The 22820-nt window shown below is 46.5% G+C and overlaps 2 protein-coding genes and 1 pseudogene across 2 annotated transcripts in view; all 3 read left to right on the top strand.

Moving 5' to 3' along the window:
- Positions 1-860: 860 nt before the first annotated feature.
- On the top strand, positions 861-959 carry Gm23210 (annotated as a pseudogene).
- A 15546-nt stretch (positions 960-16505) lies between these two features.
- Positions 16506-22820, top strand: part of Slc5a3 (solute carrier family 5 (inositol transporters), member 3) — a 29152-nt gene continuing 22837 nt past the window's right edge. Inside the window, exon 1 of the mRNA NM_017391.3 lies at positions 16506-16664. The gene's annotated coding sequence lies outside the window, so the exon portion shown is untranslated. The remainder of the gene's footprint in view (positions 16665-22820) is intronic.
- Mrps6 (mitochondrial ribosomal protein S6) overlaps positions 16520-22820 on the top strand; it is a 53892-nt gene continuing 47591 nt past the window's right edge. The window contains exon 1 of the mRNA NM_080456.1: positions 16520-16664. Within this exon, the coding sequence (NP_536704.1) occupies positions 16620-16664 (45 nt within the window). The 5' untranslated portion in view covers positions 16520-16619. The remainder of the gene's footprint in view (positions 16665-22820) is intronic.

Raw genomic sequence — 22820 nt, forward strand, 5'->3', positions numbered from 1 at the left:
CTGCAGAGATGGCTCAGTCTATAGTGTATTTGCCTTGCAAGCATGAGGACCCAAGACCCCAGAAACTGCTGGGCGTACCCTTGTCATCTCAGCACTGGGGGTAAATGGAGACAGGTGGGTCTCTGGGCTTGCTGAACAGTCAACCTAGCCTAGCTGGCCTATGCACCAACCTCAGGCCAGCAAGGGACCCTGTGTCAAAAGAAGTGGGCAGAGCCTGAAAAGCAACAGCCGAAGTTGTCCTGTGACTTCCATATGCACAAACACATATGTACAGGTGTGCCAGCACACACATGTATACCCAGACACCATCCCCTACACACACACACACACACACACACACACACAAACAGGGGTGATGATCTAAATTAATTCTTTTTAAATATAGGCCTCCACAGGGTCCCTTTGTGACACTAGCAGCAAGCGTCACTAAATGCACATGACAGGCAGGTTTTCTGTGCTTCCCTTCCCTCACACAGTGCACACGGTTTGTTCCCAGCCCATGCCCTGGGTGCGTTACACACGGAGAAGCACAGAAGGACAAGAACACTGTTTACTTAGCCAAGCTCACAGGATCAGTGCGTCTTGTCCATCTTGCTTTCAGTCTCCAAGATCAACTGGGCTCCTCAGGGAAGGTCTTCCCTGGGAACCAAGTACTTCATCGCTTTGTCCCTCCTCCTGTGGAGGGAGCCACAGCCAGGGGCTTTCAGGAGATGGCCACGGTAGTACCTATCATATCTGCTCACTTCTCATTGGCTCACACTTAGTTACATCATCACAGGTAGCCACAAAGGAGTCTGGAAAATATAATCTGTGGCTGAGTGGTTATAAGTCAAATCAAAACTTAGCAGAAGAAAACGGATGCTGGCTTGGCAGAGCACATACTAAAACTGGTACGATCCAGAGAAGCTTAGCATGGCCCTGTCCAAGGGTGAGGTATTTCAGAGTTTTACAAGTTTACAAACAAAAGAGTCCACAGTGGGAAGCAATGGGTAGCTGTTTACCATGGATCTCACGAGGATGTCTTTTGCTAGATTTCTTATTTCTAATGACTTCAGGAGTACAGGTTTGCTGTGTCATGTTTTCAAAGATCAGCTCTAGTGAACCTAAAATGTTATAGGAAATTAATCACTATAAAATTGGATATTTAGGCTGGGCATGGTGGCGCAAGCCTTTAATCCCAGCACTCAGGAGGCAGAGGCAGGTGGATTTCTGAATTCGAGGCCAGCCTGGTCTACAGAGTGAGTTCCAGGACAGCCAGGGCTACACAGAGAAACCCTGTCTCCAAAAAAAAAAAAAGGATATTTAGGGGGTATTTACTATTTACTATGTCAAACTTTAGTCATTTTAAAATATTAATTAAAGAATAAATAAGGCAGGCAAATCATATTTTTGTACAGAAACCAATAGATATCAATAAAATGCAGTTGCCATGGAGGTACATGCCTGTAAAATCCTGTCACTTAAAATCCTGCTGAAGCAGGAGGGCTGTTGGTTTGAGCTAGCTTGGGAAACAAGAGATTTCAATCATCCTTGAGTACAGGAAAAGAGAGAGAGAGAGAGAGAGAGAGAGAGGAGTTAAATGTCAAGGCTTAGAAGAACTTAGGTGTTTGAACATTTTGGCTTTAACAGTTTGAATATTTATTAGAACAAGTAAATGTGATCAGTCTTCTGCATCAGCTAAGCCTTCCTTAGCTATTACAGTTTCCTGAGGGGCGTGCCTAGGACCTGGGTTCATTTGCTGTCACTGTCTGCTATCACAGACCACCTGAGGCTGGGTAGCTCATAAAAACAAACAAACAAACAAACAAACAGATTTAACGTTTCACTCTGTTGACGATTTGGAAGTCCAAGATAAAGGAGCCAGGAAGGTCAGTTGTCTGGGACAGTTTGGTCTCTGCTTCTGAAAACTGTGTCCTTGGGAGGGGAAGATGTGACATCCTTATAGGGTGGAAGGCAATAGGGTCTAACAAAACGCAGTCTCAGTGGGAAGCCATTTAAAAAGAGCAGTGCAGGGTTGGGCTGTAGCTCTGCTGGCTGAGTGCTTGCCTAGCCTGCAGGAGGACCTGCATTCAACCCAGCAATGTATAAACCATGTGTGCTGGTGCCTGCAACTTCAGCACTTGAGAGGATGCTAAGGCTACATGAGACCCTGTCTCTCAAACAAGAACAAGGACAAGGACAACGACAACAACAACAACAACCAGAGGAAAATAAACCACCTAGTCCTATAAGGAGCCCTAATGACCTATTTGCCTCTTTATAAAACGCCATCTAAATTGTGTAGAGGATGTATTCAAGCCAAAGTAGATCTTATGGTATGGTTTCTATGGTGACCAGAGAAGCCAGGTCAATCAATATTTCATGAGTTGTCATTGTTGTGTCCTCCTCCTCCTCCTCCTTTGTCTTCATCATTGTCTTCTTCATCATCTTCTTTGTCTTCTTTATCTCTTCCTTTTCCTCCTCCTCCTCTTCTTCCTTCTTTGTTTTAAGACAGGCCTGGTATAACCCAGGCCAGTTTTAAATTTACTGTGTAACTGAAGGTGGGCTCGATCTATTCACCCTCCTGCCCCCCATGCCCTGGTGCTGAGCCTTCAGGCACAAGCCACCACACGGGGCTCCTCCATTTCTTGTTTTTGAGACAATCTGCTCTTACACCTGTTCCATGGACCATGGAGGTTGTCCTCCGAGTCATGACCCTCCTGCCATAGCCTCTTGAATTCTGGGGTCTGAGTCACCACTCTCAACTCTACCTTATGTTTTTGTCTCAACAGTTTCAAAAGTTGGAGTACTCCATTGGTCAGAACAGTGGGCGACACTGTGATGTTCCCCTCCATGGTTTTACTGTTCTTTGATCAGGTTAACTTCTGTTACTCTCACTTATTCCCCCCTCTTCCATCCCACGACCCTCTGCTCTTTCCTAATAGTTCCCCTTTAAGTTTTAAAATCTGAATTCCATACCTGAGAGACAATATTACATGTATGTTTCTTAAAGTTATGACAACTCCCAACACTTGTGGAGGGAGACACTGCCCTTTGAGCAGACCGTACCCCCTATGCTGCAGGCTGCTTCTCCTTCACTGTAAATTCTACATGAACTGTTTTAGAGGCAGCTCTTGGCAGCCATGGTGATTCACGTAAAAGTGTGTTTCATTCCGCTGAAGTAAATGTGGTCTCTGAGACTTACTGCCTTCATCTGCTAACCTGGGCCCAGAACTGGAAGCTTCTAGCCTCCATACAATCCAATCTAGGCCTAGAATATTTTCAGCCTCTGAGACTTGCTGCAGAATAAGTTCACTCTCCTAGTTCTTTCTGATTTCTGGCTGGCTGGTTTAACTCAGCAGTTCTGGCTCAAACTCCTCTCCAAGATGACTGACTCAATTTGGCCTCTCTGTCTGTCTGTCTGTCTGTCTGTCTCTCTCTCTCTCTCTCTCTCTCTCTCTCTCTCTGACTGTGACTGAATTGCTCTGCTTGACCTCAAACTAACTCTGACAATCTGTTCTAATCTTCTGGCTCCTTCCCATTCCCTGGCTCATCCTTTCTTCCCTGTGTCTAACTTGTTCTTTCTTCAACCTGTCTCTGTAAAACTCTCCTAGTAAAACTCCCCCGCCCCCCCCCCCTGCTCTTCAAGAAGCTTCTCTTTCCTCCCTCATCTCCTTAGAGTACTTCATATCCTATTCTGTCAAATCTTTCTCTGAGTCATCACCTTGTCTGCCACTCAATTAGACATCACTTTCAAACATGGCTGCTTCCTTCTACAAACTCACTTTTTCTTCATTGTTTGGGATTAAAGGTGTGCACTCAGGCTGAGCTGCTTGTTGCATATCTTTGCTCTGTTTATAGAGATTAATAAAATTAATCCAATATTTACTATCAATTTTAGCTTAATTAACTTGAATTCCAGAGATGGGTGTGAACTTTACCCCTTTCCAATAAATTAGAACACCATAACTAGAAACAGGTTTTCCCAATCAACAACATAATCTCAGGGTTCACGGTGTGATCAAATATACTGCAACCATATATCATTACACTTACTCTTTAGGCCTGCTGATTGGCCTGATGTGGGGTTGTTAGCCCAGGGTAGGCTAATCAGCAAACAGAGTGGGAAGGCATGCCTCAGCCTCTGTCTAGGCAGTAGAGGGAGTATATAAAGTGTAGACTGAGGAGTTAAGGATAGCTCTCATTGTTGTGGACAAGGGAAGGCATTGAAAATGGGGTCTTAGAATTGACCTGGTGGTAAGAGAAACAGAAAACAGAGATCTCTTTCTCAGTCAGTTCCAAAGTCTGGGTCAGCTGCACATTGTCTTGAATCTCCAGTGACATCTGTCACAGTTATTAACTCATCCTTCCCTTCCAAACCAGTTACAGCCAGTTCCTGTTATTGGAACCTCAAATAAATCTATCCAATGCACATGGAAATACGTTGAACCCATTGTTTGAAGCAAACTTGTGTGTTATGTTTTCAATTAGAAGAAAATCCCAGTGTAGAATTGATATCTGAGCCATGAGCCCTGGTAAGCCTGTAAAATCAAATTTAATTGAAGCCTATCTCTTTCAGTAACTATACTCTGACAATCCCTTATAGATACCCACGACTGACTGAGTCCACGACTGACTGAGTGGAAGGAAGGCACAGCCAGTTAATGACTGTGACTGTGGAGGATTTTGCTACACCTGGAGTGACTTGTAGGAAGCGAATGGAGGCCCCACCACGTGGTCTGTGGCCGAGACTGTCAGTTCCCCATCCTTCCGGACTGGAATTATGTTTTCCATTTCCTCTCGAAGTCACAGATCAATAGAGACAGTAATAAGTAATGCATTGAATCCCCTGGAGCTGGAGTTACATGTGCTTGTGAACTATCCAATGTGAGAACCGAACTTGGGTCCCCTGAAAGAGCAGCAAGTGCTCATAACTGCTGAGACATCTTTCTAGCTCCCCACTTTGGAATTTTTGCCCCTATTTTTCATTGGCAGCAAATTGTTCTCTCTCTCTCTCTCTCTCTCTCTCTCTCTCTCTCTCTCTCTCTCTCTCTCCTGTTTTTATGAGACAAGGTTTCTCTGTATAGCCCTGGCTGTCTTGGAACTCTCTCTAGATAGACCAGGCTGGCCTTGAACTCAGAGAGATCTACCTGCCTTTGCCCTCCTGAGTGCTGGGATTAAAGGCATGTGCCACCACCACCCTGCTCTCTGCTGTCTTTTAACATTTTGCATTTCTTTAGAACTGATACTTAAAGCTTGTTAGACCATTTAACTTAAGACACCTTTATATCGTCTCTCTTATAACTTCTTGGGAGCATGGGCCGCTTTTTGCATATCTTTGCTCTGTTTATAGGGATTAATAAAATTAATCCAATATTTACTATTAATTTTAGCTTAATTAATTTGAATTCCAGAGATGGATGTGAACTTTACCCCTTTCTAAGAAATTAGAAAAAGGGAAACAGGGACTATGTAGATAGAATCACCAAAGCCTGACCTTAAATGACATTTATTCCTCAGAGAATACTGATGCTATGACTGTTTTTACAGCTTGGAGATATCATTGACTCATAATTATCAGCATATAGTTAACCAGGCATGGTGGTACATGCCTGTAATCTCATACTGGGAAGACTGAGGCAGGAGGGTGGCAAATTTGAGGTTTACCTGGGTTACTTAGAGAATTCAAGACTATGCCTGGCAACTAACTTAACAAGACCCCGTTTCAGAAATAAAAATGATAAAGAGATGGGAATGAAGCCAGAGGTGGAGCACTTGCCTAGCACACACAAGGCCATGGTTTCAAACCCAGCTCTGGGAAAACAAGCAAGCAAGCAAAGACAACTATTGGATAATGCTTGGTTTGAGTGCACATTCGCTAAACCATCGCTTTAACCAAGAGAAACACTCCAGCCACGAGGCCTCCAGTTTCCCTGTAATCTCTGCTGCACTTCTACTCAAGGAAACAATGTTCTATGTCCCTGTCGTTTCTCATTCTTTAAAATTTTATACAAATGGGCGCCTTGAATATGCACTTTAAAAAAAATCTATTTCCTCCAACTCAGCTTCATCGAGAGGCATCAATGTTGCTAGCCATATCAATAATTCATTTCATCATGTGGCTATGTAACGATTGGCTTAGCCATTTGCCTCTTGCTGGCCACTTGAGTTGTTTCCAGTTTATGCTTGTGAATGTTTCTGTGCTTGGTTATGTGCCTTTCTACATTGTGTGGGAGTGAGACTAGAATGGCTGAGTCACATGACATCTAGAGAGGACATTGAAGAAAGTGCCAAACGAACTCACCGTGTTCTCCCCTCTGAGTTTCAGTGGCTTCTCCATCTCTTCCGTTTGATCTTTTGAGTCCTTTCTTCTATTCTAATAGGCGTACAGTGACATCACACTTTAGTGTTAAATTGCACTTGCTTAAAAATGATAATGATGAACATCTTTTCAAACCATTACATGGCATTGACGGCTGACTCCTTTGTCTTCCTCTTGGACACTGTATCCATTCACAATATTCTTCCCATTGAAGAGACTAGGTTATTTTCCTATGGTTGAATTTTGGCTTTCCCTGTGTACTCTAGATGTAACAACCTTTATCAGCTGTAACAACCTTCATTGGGTGTAACAACTTTTTCATCAGCTGTCACAACCCTCCTGAGCTGTAACAACCTGCATGAGAGCAGTCCCACATATGCTAGACACATTATACTCATGACTGAGTATAATGTAGTGGCCTCACACTACATTATGCTCAGTCAGTGTATTAGTGACTTTTTTGGTTCCTGTGATAAACACTGTGACCAGAATTGACTGTTTAAAGAGAGAATTTCTACTGGTTTAGAATTCCAGAGAGAGAGAGAGAGAGAGAGAGAGAGAGAGAGAGAGAGACAGACAGACAGACAGACAGACACACGGTAATAGTGGGGGAGGAGGCATGACTGACAGCTGGTTTCCAGAACAGGAGCTCAGTGACCATATGATCAATGACAATAGGAAGCAGGCAGAGTTAACTGGAAGTGGGACAAGGCTCTAACCTCTCACAACCGACCCCCAGTGACATACTTCCTTAAGCAAGGCTGTACCTCCTAAAGGCTTTATAGTCTCTCCAAACAGCTCCACCACTGGCCAAGGGTTTGAACACCCGAGCCTATGGGGGCGTTTCTCATTCAAACACAGTGGTCACCAACTGAGAGCAGTAGCCTGAGGAATATGTAACTTTAGCCGAAGTAGAGCAGTGGAATGGGAGGGACAGCATCAAGGGACATGGCCAGCATCTTCTCACATCCATCCTGTGTATCCAAGAAGGGATGCTAGAGAGGTGGAGGAAGCACAGGTAATGGCAGCCTACTGATGAGGGGCCCTGGACTATCTCAGTCAGGATTACTCTTGCTGTGATGAAACATCATAACCAAAAGCAAGTTGGAGAGGAAAGGGTTTAATTCACTCACAGTTCCATGTAACACTTCATCACCCAACTCAGTGAGGACATGGCTCAAACAGGGCAGGAACCTGGAGGTAGGAGGGGACGCAGCGGATGTAAGAGACCTGCTTACTGGCTTGCTCCCCATGGCTTGATCAGTCTGCTTTCTTATAGAATTTAGGACCTCCAGCCCAGGGATGGTGGCCTGGGCTGGGCCCTCCCACATCAATCACTAATTAAGAAAATGCCCCACAGACTTGCCTACAGCCTAATCTTATGAAGGCATTTTCTTAATTAAGCCTCTCTCTTTTTCAAGTGACTTTAGCTTGTGTCAAGTTGAGATAAAACTATCCAGCACACCGACTCAGTCTCTCAGAATTTTAGTGAGCTTTATTAGGGGGCAGTGGTCAAAATACAGAATGGGAGTTAGCAAAATCATACATACTGCAGACGAAACTGCTGAGTCCTGCTTGCTGCTTAGGAAAATGTTTTGTAATTAGCTGGAAAAGCTGGAGTCTCACATACCATGAAGGTACATTCCATTCGTAGGTCCAGGTCTTATCAAACACTCACACACACATACACATCTAGATATGATTCTGAAAGTCCAACAATGTTCCCACCAGGGTTATTGGTAATAATTATCTTCCCAATAGCCAACCCACCCTCATCAATGGTAGAATTCATGCATGGTGGTTTGGTTGTACAGTGCTGTATCAGGAGAGAAAATGAGCTGGGTTCAATGGATGAAACTCATCAATCTAACGTTGTGGAGGAGAACAAAAAAACACAACATTGGGAACAAGCAGTGGCATGCTGTTGCTTAGCAACATGTATACAAAAGATAATGCTATGAAGAAAAGCAAGACAAGGGTCAGGGGAGAGGTGGTGTTTCTACAGAGGTGTGGAAAGGGTGATTAGCTAAAGCTTCTTTTAATTACTCGTGCTTTGTGCAATTTCTGCTTATATGACGTAGTTCATAGTAAAAAAAAAAAAAAAAAAAAAAAGGAGTAGGCCAGATGAAGGGAAAGATGTATACTCCAGATGGAAGGCAAAGTCAGCAGGGAAGGATCGTGCAGAGCTATAGGAACGCCAACAGGGCGGACTGATGAAATGGTGTGGCAAGGAGTGGCCAGAGGAATGGCGCCCACACAGTAGGAAAGGCTATATCAGTCCTGTGGAGGAATCAGGGCTTTATCCTGAGGGCAGTGGGAAGTCACTGCGGTAGATAGGCTATGGAGTAACAGAATCAGACCTGCACATTTGGAAAAAGTCTTTGTCCACATCTTGGGGGCTCTCCCTCAGTGTCCTGGGTGGTGAAGTGTGGGGTCTTCAGAGTGTAACCACTGTGGGCGACTTTTCCCCAGAGCTCTGTCTGCATCCAGGGGCTGGGAGCCCAGAGCTCGCAACTCAGTAGCGCTGCCCCCAAAGCCTTTGGACCAAAGACCTTGCTCAGTTCCTGATAGTGCAGTGGTTGTATCTGGGGGACTTGCCTCCTTTTAATCACAGGCTTGTTAACGTCAGGGTCAGAGTCTCCTCTCTAACGTTTGATTGAGGAGAAAGTGCCATCCCTGTTCCCAGACACCATCTCATTTAGATTCTGGATATTTTGGAGCAAAGGAGAAAAAATAATAAAGGATGTGAGGGTCTCGAAACAGCTGACAACTGCTGGAAGTTAACCTTGTGCGGGACCCATCTCAGAACCTAACAGGTGAATAATACCGCACGTGATGTTCAGATTATTGCTAAAACGACTTGTCCCATCTGCAGTAATATTAGAGGAACATCTGGTCAGCGCAAAGTTTTCTGCTGTGGGCTGCTTTATGCAAGTCGGGAACTACATTCCCTAGATATACCCTGCATCCAGTCTCAGGCTCTCAGTTCCAGCTGAGTTATACTGAGAGGTACCGTCTGAAAGATCCTGATTAGCTTGCCATTTTAATTGTACCCGAGGGATTTTTTTTTTCCTGGTAGTTTAGATAGCTGCTGCTATTGCTGCTAATGGATTTATTTTTTAAAATACAAACAACCTAAACACACACACACACACCCACCCACCCATATATTATGTATTGAAATAGTGTAGCTTTTAATACATTCTAAACTTAAAAAAACAAGAAAATCTCCCTTATATCTGCTTTTGAGGGGTTCAGCTTGCAGTATCTTCTCCACTGCAGAAGAGTATTTAATCATTTACCTCCCAGGTTCTCTGTTGGAATTTTGCCTCGTACACACATTAGAAACAATATTTATTTTCATTATTTTGAAGCGCGCATGTGTGTGTGTGTGTGTGTGCGCGTGTGTGCACTCATATACATGCATATGAGTGCAGGTTCCTGCATAGGCCAGAAGAGGGCTTCACCCTCTGTGTCTCCCCCTCCCTCAACCCCCCCCCCCCCCCCATTGCTGGAGTTGAAAGGAGCAGGGAGCTATCCCAAATTGCCACTGGGAACTGAACTCAGAACCCCTGGAAGAGCAGGAAGTGTTATCAACCAATGAGCCATCTTTCCAACCCCCCACTTTCCCCTTTTTCGTTCCAATAAATCTGTTGTCTTGTTCCATAATAAAAAGGAAGTCCAAAAAAGTTCAGATTCAGGACAGAGCTATTTACTCAAACAGTCTTTGCTCCGAGCCAATGTGCACCTAAGAGCCACTGGGTCTAATCTGATGCCTGTAAGATTGATTCCTGTGACTAATCCTGTGCTCTGCCCACACTGAACATAATGTTCCCCTGTTCACGCTAGAGCCACTTCCAGACAGCACCTGCAAGCAGAGGGGGGCGGCCTTCCCAGGTAGGTGACTCTTGTACATTGACCTCACCAGGAAGTATGGAAGGATCTTCACCTGGCTGACTCGGGTTGGCCTGCTGGGTGACCATCCTTAAAGGTTTAGACTAGTGTAACAAAGGAGGCCACTGTGACCTATCAGAAGGCTGTACTCTTGCTATAAGGATTCATGAGGGGAGAACCAATGGGCCGAATTGTGAAATAAGCCCTGGGAATTAAGAGAGAGGTGCGGACATCTCCAAGACAGGTGTGGCCTGAGCCAAACAAAACTGGCTCAGGATGAGCTGAGCCTCAGACGTCCAGTGCATCCTGTGTGCTACAGATCAGCTGTCCTAACATGTCTTCAATCCTCCTCAGCCCAGGAGTGCCCACGTTGCCTGCTACAACAGCTCAGTGCAGCTCTCTGCACTTGGCAAGTGGGCATGTCGCCTTCCAATCCTCCACTTCACCTGCAGTCTTGGAGCTCCTTGTGCAGCTTGGACCTGGCCCAGGTGATCCACTGCTCCTCTTCAGTCCCCCGGCTCCTGGGAGGGAGGGGTCCTCCTCGAGCTTTGTTTGGTGTCCCCTGGAAGCCCCTGGGCAGATGGTGTTTGCTCCTCCCCGGCTCCCTACAGCTGCTGACCTGTCTTCCTTTTGTTAAATCCGACAAATACTTCCAGAGCGTTCTTCAGGATTTGGCTCTGGTGGAGAGAAAGCCGCTTTATCCCTCTAACATTATTGACATTGAACATCAAGGACCCTTGTGGGCCTACGACAAGCTGTTGGGGGACACTTTACAACACTGTTAGTGAAGAAAGACTAACTTGGCAAGTGGAGACAGCGGAAGCGTTTTGCCTTTTAAAACCACAGTTTAAAAAAACGTATTAAGTATCTCTTCACTAGGAAGTGATGTTGTAAGAACGTCTCTTAAAGAACATCCCATTACTTTTCCAAAGCGAAAAGAAGATTTATCTTTATCACTTTAAAAGGTCTCAGTCGGGCTGGTGAGATGGCTCAGTGGGTAAGAGCACCCGACTTCTCTTCCAAAGGTCTGGAGTTCAAATCCCAGCAACCACATGGTGGCTCACAACCATCTGTAATGAGATCTGACGCCCTCTTCTGGAGTGTCTGAAGACAGCTACACTGTCCTTACATATAATAAATAAATAAATAAAAAAAGGTCTCGGTCTCTTTCTCTCTCCCATTCATGAAGGCCAGAGGTGTTAGATTCCCCTGGAGTGAGTCACAGCCTGACACGTATACATCCTGGGAACTGAACTTGGGTCCTCTGCAAATGCTCTTGACCATTGATTGAACCATCTCTCCAGCCCCAACCTTTTCTTTTTGTAACAGAAGAGGGTGAGGTTAGGGAGGTTATACTTTGAAGACCTTGTATTCTCTTTATTTGTTGTTGCAGAGTCAACAGTTTGAGGCTGCTCTCCCTCAAAATGTACTTAATCAAAGAATTTAAAGCAACTTGGAAATTGGCAGAAAAAGGAGAAGATGTTTAAAGAGCTCACCAAATACCCACTGAGAGCGTATGCACATTCATCTAGGCAGGTAATGACTAGTCTGTGTTTACTGAGAAGAAAGAATCCCAGTTAAGTGGGCATGGCTAAAAGGGGAGGGTAGTGGAGAGTGCGTGACGGCTGCATGTAGTGGTTTAGGAATGACTAGAGGGGTCACGGGTAAAACAGTTAAAAGCAAAGTAAGTATGAAATGCTGTAGCCTAAATTGGCCCATTGACTGACAAACACAAATGCACATTGAGCCACACACAGGGCAGGCACACGGGGCAGACATGCAGGGCAGGAATGAAGGGCAGGTACAGGGCAGGCATGAAGGGCAGGCACACAGGGCAGGCATGCAGGGCAGGCACAGGGCAGACACACAGAGCAGGCACACAGGGCAGGTATACAGGACAGGTACACAGGGCAGGCACACAGGGCAGGCACAGGGCAGGCACACAGGGCAGGCATACAGGACAGGTACACAGGGAAGGTACAGGGCAGGCACACAGGGCAGGCACACAGGGCAGGGATGAAGGGCAGGCACACAGGGAAGGTACAGGGCAGGCATGCAGGGCAGGCACAGGGCAGGCATGAAGGGCAGGCACACAGGGCAGGCACGCAGGGCAGGCACACAGGGCAGGCATATAGGGCAGGTACACAGGGCAGGCATACAGGGCAGGCACACAGGGCAGGTATACAGGGCAGGTACACAGGGCAGGCACACAGGGCAGGCACACAGGGCAGGTATACAGGACAGGTACACAGGGCAGGCACACAGGGCAGGCACACAGGGCAGGCATATAGGGCAGGCACACAGGGCAGGCATGCAGGACAGGTACACAGGGAAGGTACAGGGCAGGCATGCAGGGCAGGTACACAAGGCAGGCATACAGGGCAGGCACACAGGGCAGGCATGAAGGGCAGGTACACAGGGCAGGCATGCAGGGCAGGTACACAGGGCAGGCATGCAGGGCAGGCACACAGGGCAGGCATGCAGGGCAGGTACACAAGGCAGGCACACAGGGCAGGCACCCAGGGCAGGCATGCAGGGCTTGAGATCCCCTGAAACTGCAGTTATAAGGAGTTGTATAGGTGCTGTGTTTGTGAACACACTGAGGTCACAAGCAGAGTTACTTATATATGGCTTACCTCTTCCCAGCAACATTCAGAACTTGCTCTTTAGACCACAGGAGGATCCTTCACCCGTTGGAGCAATCCTCCGAGGGAAGGTAAGAACATGCTAGTAAGCAAAGGTATCTTTGTGCCAGCCCAGGCCTTTATGATTCGAGATAATTTATCTTGTTTCCCTAACAGATTATCTATGGATAGGACACTCACTTGTTTTATACACTTTCCACCACCCACCTGCAGTGCCACAGTGGACTGTGCTCCTGGCAGGGAAGAGCAACTCAAAGTCCTTCCCAGCTGTAGTGGCTATTCCTGGTTGTCAGCTTGACTATATCTGGAATGAACTACAATCCAGAATTGGGAGGCTCACCTGTGATCCTAATCTGGAGGCTGAGAGATACAAGTTTCTGACCTGGATCTTGGTATGGAGATCTTGAGGCACAGTGGCTATGAGTTCCAGAAGATTAAGACAGGGAGATCTCTGAGTTCAAGGTCATCTGGGATTAAAGGTTTGGTGGCACACACCTTTAATCTGGGCCACACCTTCTGCTGGAGACCTACATAAGGACGTTGGAAGAAGGAAGATTTACTCTCCCTCTCCTTCACCTGCTTGCCCTGTGGGACTGAGCAACTGCTAGATCCTTGGACTTCCATTCACAGTTGCTGCTGACCATTTTTGGGAGTTGGACTGCAGACTGTAAGTCATCAACAAATTCCTTTACTATATAGAGACTACCCATAAGTTCTGTGACTCTAGAGAACCCTGACTAATATACCAGCCAAATTCTAATGCACTTGAATTACAGGAACTCAGGATATGGCCCCCTCATGCCTTTAATCCTAGTTACCATTGTCCTTTAATCATAGGACATTGGCTGCCTCTGTTGGAGAACAGCCACATTCAGGGACAGGGAGGGGAAAGGGACTGGGAAGAGACCATCAAGATGGCAGCCGGGGGTGGGGGGGTTGGGCTGGTGAGATGGCTTAGCGGTTAAGAGTGCCCACTGCTCTTCCAAAGGTCCTGAGTTCAAATCCCAGAAACCACATGGTGGCTCACAACGATCCGTAACGAAATCTGATGCCCTCTTTTGGAGTGTCTGAAGACAGCTACAGTGTACTTACATATAATAAATAAATAAATAAATAAATAAATAAATAAATATTAAAAAAAAAAAAGATGGCAGCCAGGATCCTGGGAAACTGCTCCTGGACAGGTGAGGAGACCCTGTAGTGACGGCCTGGGCAGACACAGACAAAGGGGTAGAGCAGGTCTGGGTACTGTTGGAGACATGTGGTAGTGACGGCCTGGGCAGAAATGAATATTAATACATGAAAAGCACTTCCTGGCTCACAATGAATGGCAGAATGTTAGGTCTGGTGATGATGGTGATGATGGTGATGGTGATGATGACGATAGTCAGCTATCTTGAGAATTATGGTGAAAAGCTCAAGGTCAAATCTCTCCTTATACAGTAGTAGAAGATGAGATGGCAAGGGGATGAACTGACCAGAGCACCTTGGATTTCAACTTTTGCCTTTACTCTCTCTTCCTATGACTCCTCAGAAAGCTTTACTTGAAAATTAGCCAAAACCTCTGGCCAATAAAATCTTACGTATCTACCGTATTAGATCTTTTTTCCCAAGATCCTAAAAGATATTTTTTAAAGATCAATAAATTAAATACTATAGAAATGGCTTATGATTCTACATGCTTACCCAACAGTATAAATAGTTTAAAATTATTTTTGATAAATTTCAATTTGCATCAGCATTAATTTTAACAATAAAATTAACAAAGCCATAGCCACTTATTTAAAACTCTGAAAGGGGCGGGGGACTTAGGATAGCTGATTTCTTTTCCACGTTAAGAAATGGGATGAGTCTGTGGGTGGCCAACAGCTTGGGAGGGTTGTGGGGTGCTGTCTGCCCTGAGGCATTGTTCAGTCAGGCTAATTTCCTCACCCCATTTGTCTAGAGAACTAGGACTTCACTGGTCCCTGGGTATCAGGGAAAAGCTGTGGTGCTTCCAACGGGAGGCAGTCCAGGCTGGTCACCTCAGGGTGTTGCTTGGTGTTTGGCTTGGCTCAACCACGTGAGACTCTTATCTTCACATTCCTAAACTGGGCCACAGGAAGGACAGTTTAAGTGGGATGTCACACAGATCTGGAATTCTCGTCTCAATGTCCAGAAATTCTTTCTTCCTTCTGTGTCTTTTTTTTTTTTTTTTTTTTTTTTTTTTTTTTTTTTTTTTTGGTAGCATGCTGCTTAAAAACAAAAAACAACCAACCAACCAAAACAAACAAACTAAAAAGACCCCCAACAACAACCAAAACAAAACAATCCAACCAACCAGGTGTGTGGCTGATGCTAAGTAGGTGGTTTTGTAGTTTGTGTTGAAGGGCACAGGACAAACCTTGAAATGTTAATGAAAATGTTAAAAAAACCAGGTATCCTAGGTTGTATTCAAAACCATAATCTTCTGTGGAGATTGGTCTGTGGAGGAGGTGACAAAGATAGTCTCCATGTGTGCTTTACAAAGACGTCCAACGCCACTGAGTAAGACCAACATCTTGGCCTGTAAGATGGGGGACGGGGTGAGGTTCATAAGTGTAGGCAGTGAAACTATTCTTCAGACATTCTGGACACAAAATTTTCTTTCCACGCGTTTGTGTTTGACCTTGGACTAATTAAATTATCCTTGCATTTTTCTGTTTGCTAATACCTAAAATAGGGCGAGTAGTACGATTTGCTTCACAGAGCTAAAGTGAGAACAAACAGCCTCAGTGTCGTGCCTGCTACAGACAGTAAGCCCTCAGTAAATTATTAGTAAATTATTATTAGAGCACTTTAAAGTTACAAGAACATTTCACTTAAAGACCCTTTTAGTTGGAGTAAGGTGGGAGCAGAAGACAACCATTGCAGCGGAATTAGTGCCTTCCAGAGCTAAGAAACAGGAGCAGGGGCAGAAGGAGGGGAGTCCCGAGTTAGCTCTATATGTGCGTGTATGGGTGTGTGTGTGTGCGCGCGCGCTGTGGAGTGCTGGACCTGGGACCCTCTACGAAGCCCCTCCTTACTCCTGTGTTTCAGGGAATCCATAGTTTCCTTTACCAGAAAAGCAAGGATAATATTTAAAGAATAACTGGCGAGAGTCGAAGCATTAACCTGCTTCTGGGTCAGGCTAGGCACACACAGCAAATGCCTACATAGCCCTTCGGTTCCAGGCTTGTTTCTTTGCGGCTTGGTGCAGCAGTCACTCCTTAGCACCCCGCCTTCCTCCCTGGAGACGCGGGCGAGGGGCACACAGCAGCCAGACCGCATCGCACCGCACCGCACCGCGGCGCACGCGCACTCGCTCGCCTAGCACCCGGGAAGGGAGGGTGGGCGGGGAGGCCTGGAAAGTTCCACCGGGTTCCAGAGCCCAAGGTTGGTAGGCGCGGAGGCGGCGGGGAGCGGGTGCGTGCCGAGCGAGGAGACGGCCTCCGACGGGCTGCTCGAGACCGTGTCCACGCTCCGCAGGCTCGGGGGACACAGACACGGCCCGGGAGGGCAAGCAGGAAGCCGTTGAGGTGCAAGTGCAAGGCGCCCTCCGGGAGAGGGGCGGGGCGGTGCCGGGTGGGCGGGGCTCTCGGTGGGCGGGGCGAGCCGTCTGCGCAGCTGCCGGAGCCTTTAAACCCGGCCTCGCGGGGTCGCACGGTGCTTTCGCCGTCCGGGAGCTGACCGGCCGTGTTCCTCTCTCGTCTTCCTCTGCGCCCCGCGTCCCCGCCCTCGCGACCCCGGCTCTCCTGGACTCGGCGCCGCCAACCTGGGCGATGCCCCGCTACGAGTTGGCTTTGATTCTGAAAGCCATGCGGCGGGTAAGTGACCTTCCCTCAGACCGAGTTCCCGCGCGGGCGCGCCCCGCCGCCTCTAGGCCTCCCAGTCCCGCGTGTCCTGCCTGCTGGACACCGGGTCCTCTCGCGCGGTGCGCGGGTGGTCGCGGGCGCAAAGTGGGGGGGTGGCGCGTGGGTCAGGCGCTCGGCGCGGCCGCGTGCGCGCGGGAGGCGGGGGGTGTGTATGCCCGCGCGTGTGCGCGGTCGCGGGAGGGGGTGTGCCGAGCAGGGGGCGGGGCGGGCCTCGGACCCCGGCTCTCCGGAGTCCGATGGAAGGACTGCGGGAGGACACACGCGCGAGAACCCAGGCCAGCCCCGCTCTGCGCCCACGCGTCGAGAAGCTGCTCGTCGTCCCCGCCGGCCGCTGGTCCCGATCGCCTGCCCTCAGCGTCCGCGATCAGTTACAGCCTTCCTCCAAAGCCCGCCAGTGCCGGCTGTGTACCCACGCACTTGTCACCGCTATCACACCAAAAAGAAAAAAAAAATCTTTTGACCTTTCTTTTTCTGACTCCAGCGGAAATCCTGCTCCGGGTGCCCTTAGCCCAGTTTTATTCATCCAAGTTGTGGCCTTGCTTGTGTTTCCGAAGACATGCCTTCCCCCAGCTTTTGATTGATCTGGAGGTAGGGACTTTCAGGTTTGGAGGGATGATAAACCACCAGCAGCCGGGTCACGGACTGGGGTCGGCGGCCGGCGGAGGCAGCTATGTTCTGAGTCAGTCAGTCGTCGCTGAAATCCCCATTCTTCTGAGAGAATTCGGTAATGTAGTGTGCTTTCACGCACTCTCCTTCCCTAGCAGGTACAGTTTAAAAGAAAACAAAAGCAACCGTTGTCCTTTTTTTGAGCGTTTGGAAGCAGCTTTCTTCTAGCCCTGGGCATGTAGGCTTTGGGTCAATTTCAAGTAGTGGCTTCAGTTTGAATCAACTTAAGCCAGGGGTCACGGGCTAGGCTCTGGTGAACAGCTAACAGTCAGGCAGCAGGAGGAGATTGTTCGGTGTGCCTTGTACAGGGTTGGCTTGGAAAGGACACCAGAGCCACCTGATGGTCCTGAAGTTTGTGCCCCCAAGCTTACTGACTCCCTGGCTCCGGGAGAACATTGTCTCACCTCTGGGTAATACTTTATCTACCTTCCTTCCTCATTGGGTTTTACAGAGTTAAAAGAATAGGAACAACAGAGGGGTCAGGGTCGAGAAAGTATTAAAAAGGGACTGTTTCTGATTAAATGGAAATTACTTAAGCCTCCCTTTATACTTTTTAGGTAATGTTAGAAACTGAAAAAATGTGACCACCAAGATTCATTCCCTCAAGGTGTGAGGTAGCAGTGACCCTTTGCACTCCTTTGAATGAGAGACTCTTGCTTAGCATGGCTGCCCAGTACACTGGCTAAATGTATTTTACCATGATGTGAATATGTGTTCACTCTGATTCAAAAGTCGGGTGTAACCTGCTCAAAATCTTGGCCTGAGGGTAGGTTCAAAGCACCTTAGAGAAGAGTGAAGACGGAAGAGAGGTGCTTAAACATAGTGTGGAAGATGTGTGAAGATCCTTACAGACCCAAAGAAACTAGATAAAATGACAACCCTCGGTTTTTCGTTCTGACTTTGAGAAGGTTGTAAACAAGTAAAGATGTGCAGAGACTAGACTTTTTTTTTTTTTTTTGCTTTCAGCTTTAGAAAACTGAATTCTTACAGGGTATGTACTTGTGGGTGTAAAGGAAAATGCACTTTGTTTTAAAAGAAAATGGCACAGTGGTTTGAACACCTAGAGCAGGTGTTTAGGAAGCCACAGCTCCCACCTAGGACAGTTAGCTTTTGTAGCGGGAAGGCTTTCTAAACAGAGTTCTGAGATGCATGTTGGATGCCTGATAGTGCACCCTTCCATGTGACGGCATTCTCCCTCCTTCCTCTCCTCCAAGAGCCTTGTGTTCCAGGGCTGGGAGTAAGCAGGCGCTGAAGCAGAAAAGGGAGTTGAGAGACTGACTGCAGTCTCCTAGAGACCCTGTCTCCCACCCAGCATTGTACTCTTGTTTCTCCTATGCCTACAAAGCAGTCTTAGTTTGTCTTCCCTATTGTGACTCTTACTTTATTTTACTGTCCTTGACTTCAGGCTTGACTTACTTCAATTGAGCTTTTAGAGTTTAAATGTAAAGATGCATGTTGACATAGCATAGTGAGTGCCTTTGTAGCAGATTGCCTGTGAGAGTTCTCAGGCTGAGACCTCAGGATAGACGTTGTAAAAATTCTAGGGCTGTCTCCTCAGTCTGCAGTTGGCTTGATTCTCACGAGCCCTTGTTTTTGATGCATTTCGAGGTTTGTGTGTTTACAGGTGCAGACCACAGTCCTCAAGATTGTGCACTTTGATTTTAATGCTATTTCAAAGTTGTAATTTTGTATTCTCTGGCATAAAAACCAGGATAAAAACTTGAGGAGTATGGTAGAATGGCACGGCGGATGTGAGTTGGGCTCTGGGGGTGCTGACAAGCCATGGGAAAGGTAGTTGCTTAGGACCAACAGCCTTAGGTGCCTTACTAGGAGAGCTGCTGACACTGGCTGACACTGGAAGCTCCTATCCAGGCTTCTAATGGCTTCAGGAGAGAAAACAGGAAGGGCAGAGCTGCAGAGGGAACACCAAGCTGCAGATGCCAGCAGCGTCTTCTCCCAAGGATTGCCTGTGGGGCAGTGAGCGCAGGCTGCTCTCCACCTCCGCCTGCTCGCTCGCTCGCTCGCTCGCTCGCTCGGGAGGACTTTGAGGTGGTTGAGGGAGGCTGGTGAGCCTGGGAATACTTGATGCCCTGCTTCTCTCGAGCTCCTGGACGTCACTCTGCAGTTTCTCCCTTCGTGAAAGAGCTCTGGGTTCCAATGGATAAAGCCACACCCAGCCCTAAAGGACTTCATAGGTTTTGTTTTTTAATACTTGAAGTGGGTGTAGAAGAAGAATCTGTGCAGTATGTAAATATTCTTTGGTTACATAGTTCAGACCTTTGTTAGGCCTGACCCTTTTGGTCAGATGATTGGTCACTGATGGGGTAGATTTGTGACAGCCCCGAGGAAATATTTCTTGAAATCATGTCATTATTACTCAAGAATCGTTGTGTGTGAATGGTTTAAATAGCACCTAGTTTAATTACTAAATGGCTGAATGTACAGTAAGATAGCATTTGTATGTCCCTTTGTATGTAGGGATTTTTAAAACTAGGAATCGCACGCAGGGCGTGGTGGTACATGTCCGCGGTCACAGCACTTGGTAGTGGAGCCACGGAGATGAGGAATACAGTGCCTTCCCTGCCTGGAATGCCTAAGAACCTGTTGGCAGAGAGCAGCAGCAGTGCTCCAGGGGGGTAAAGGACAAAGCTCGCTCATTAAACCTTAAGCTTTGTTCTGTACTCTCCATTTTTAATTTTAGTAAAAAGCAGAGTATAGTTTACAGTAGGTCACTGAAGTGGTTTGCAGGTTAAGTCTTTTATGGTATACTGTGAAGTTAGCTACAGAAGATTGTTGATAATTGTAGGATGCAGAAGGCACTGATGTTTCTAAAACCTGGCTGCTGAAGAGTTTCATATGCTTTCTTTCACCCTGGCCTCTTTGATAACACAACCTGGCTGTGTTTTGAGATGTTCTAGAGCTGTGTCCAAGAAATTCTTGAAGTAATACTAGAATGGATAGCTTTTCAGAGCTCCCAGATGGGGCTGCTTGACAACCTTTGATAAGTACGACATGGTGAGATTTCTGTTGTTAGTTGATGTAGAAGTTCAGGTGGAAGTGTCCAGCTGTCAGGTGATCCCATCAGTCATTTTCTTGGTTTTTTGGGCCCGACCATTATAGCTTAGCTTGTATCTTTGATGATCGCTCTTCGTGCTCTGCTTGAAGCTGCACACTTAAAAGAGCTTTGTGAACAATTTTGTACTTTGATTTGGCATTAAAGTCCTCTTGGGTTACAGCTCACTACAGCGGAAGGTGATAGAAGGAGTCTTGTGCCTGCCCCTGAGCTGCAGCTAAGGAACAAGGATGGCGTGGGGTAAGGAGTCCTTCCTGTCAACATGGTTTGTAGATCTGACACTGCTGTGAGAGACCCCACTCTACCCCAGCTGCACTCATGCCGCATTACTAACGTCTGCTGTAGAGTTAAAGCCTAGGCCGGATTTACATGGAAATTTCTACTCGATCTTTTCTGTGTAAAATCACCTTAAAATAGTCAACAGCACTGAGAGCTGACCTGTAAAGTAATACTTTCCATGATGTGCTATTGCTTGTCATATTTAGTAGATGAGTTTTGGGACACAGAAGTCTGGCTGGCTGGGGGTGCAGGGATGAGAGGAGAGAGGAGGATGCATATGTCTGGTTTTGATGTGTAAAAGCCAGCGGCAGTTGATTTAATAGGAGGGCTTTCTAGTTGACTGAGTCACTGGCTTTGCACTAGAATTTGTTTAATATTCTCATGAGTTTATATATTCAAAAGAAAAGGGTATCTCCTTTTAAAAAAAGTAGTATCAATGTTTATGAGCACACTGTAGCTGTCTTCAGACACATCAGCAGAGGGCACCAGATCCCATCACAGATGGTTGTGAGCCACCATGTGGTTGCTGGGAATTGAACTCAGGACTTATGAAAGAGCAGTCAGTGTTCTTTACCACTGAGCCATTTCTCCAGCCCAGGGGTATCTCCTTTTAATATTTCATTTGAGGCCATTTTGTTAAACCATCAGATTTGTTGTAAAACATGTAATTATCTTTGTCTAGGGAAATCAAATTTAAGGAACTAATCAAATAAATGCCTGGTAGGTTATTAATTTGCATAAAAGGAAAACTTTTGGGCAGTCAGCTGGTTCAGCTGGTTCCCTCCTATTCTTCCATTGCTCTGAAGTAGAGTCTGCACACTGGCTCGCCTGCCACTCACCTTTTCTCCACCATGTCCTGAGAAACAGTTTTACATTTCATGGTTGAGAAAAATGAGCTATATTTGTGGCTCTGTGGAAATGAGAAAAGTAAGGTTGTATGACCCTTTTTGCTTTATCATCTAGTACTTCACAGGATGGACACTGTCCAGGCTCAACATTTCTTTTAGCTTTTCATGACTTGTGCTGTTTTCTGACTTTCCTACTGGGATCCTTCCCTCTTTGCAGTTTTTCACATTTGACACACAGGTGAGGTGTGGTTTGTGAGTCAAGCCCCCACACTGGCTTTTCCCTCTGCTTCTTGTAGGTTCTTAGATAACACCTTGGCATTGCCAGCGCAGTATTGTTCAAAACTTAATGGATTGTGGTTCCCAGAATCACATGTTAGTGCTTTGTAACTTCTGTTTCTGTTGCCTCAGACTGAAAACTTTGTGTTATTGAGGTCTCAGTCATACGCTTTCTGCCTTAGATGAACATTCTTAGATTCTTGAAGTTCTTTCAGCGGTTTCTTCGGATGCTGAGAAGAACTATTCACTGAGAATAGTTAGTACTCATAATTTATTGGAGTGCAAGTTCTTGAGATATTTTAACAAATCTGAGATGAATTTTCATAAGGAAATAGTACCGTGTACATTGGGTTCATGATAGTTGATGGTAGTTGATAGTGAATGCTTGGTGAGTTAGAGCAGACTCTTGACAGAGGATAGTGAGTTGTGGCATCGTGATGGTCTCTGGTACAATTCCACACTGGTCTTTTCTAACACCATGACTTAATTTCCTGTGTTCCTCAATCAACACACTGAATAACAGAATTGTGCATCTCCGTGTCTACCATTCCCTTTTATTTTCTTCACGCATGTATTGCATTGTTCCTCTATGGGATCTCTCGCCTTTCCACATTAACGTTCTATTTCCATGAAAGCCTTCAAGTTCCTTTCAGCTTGCTTGTTACCTTAAACAGGTATCAAGGACCTGCGTTGTTAGAGTGCAGGTAGATGTGGGTATTCCCAACGTGTGCACTGTATTTTATCATCCTCATGGGGTACTTTCTACTCTGTACTAAAAGCTAATTGGTTAGTGTGTCTTACCTGCTGTGGTAGATTGTAGTTCTTTAGGGTCAGTTGTGTTTCAGTTTTGTCTTTTCCTGTGCTGTGCATAACAGGTGTTCACAGCTGCCTTTGAGAATTACGACTATTTCTGTAGAGTAGGTTTTGATAGGATATAGCATGGTGACCCTCTGTGCCATATCAAGT

Source organism: Mus musculus, chromosome 16, assembly GCF_000001635.26.
Source record: "Mus musculus strain C57BL/6J chromosome 16, GRCm38.p6 C57BL/6J".
NCBI classification, from domain to species: Eukaryota; Metazoa; Chordata; class Mammalia; order Rodentia; family Muridae; genus Mus; species Mus musculus.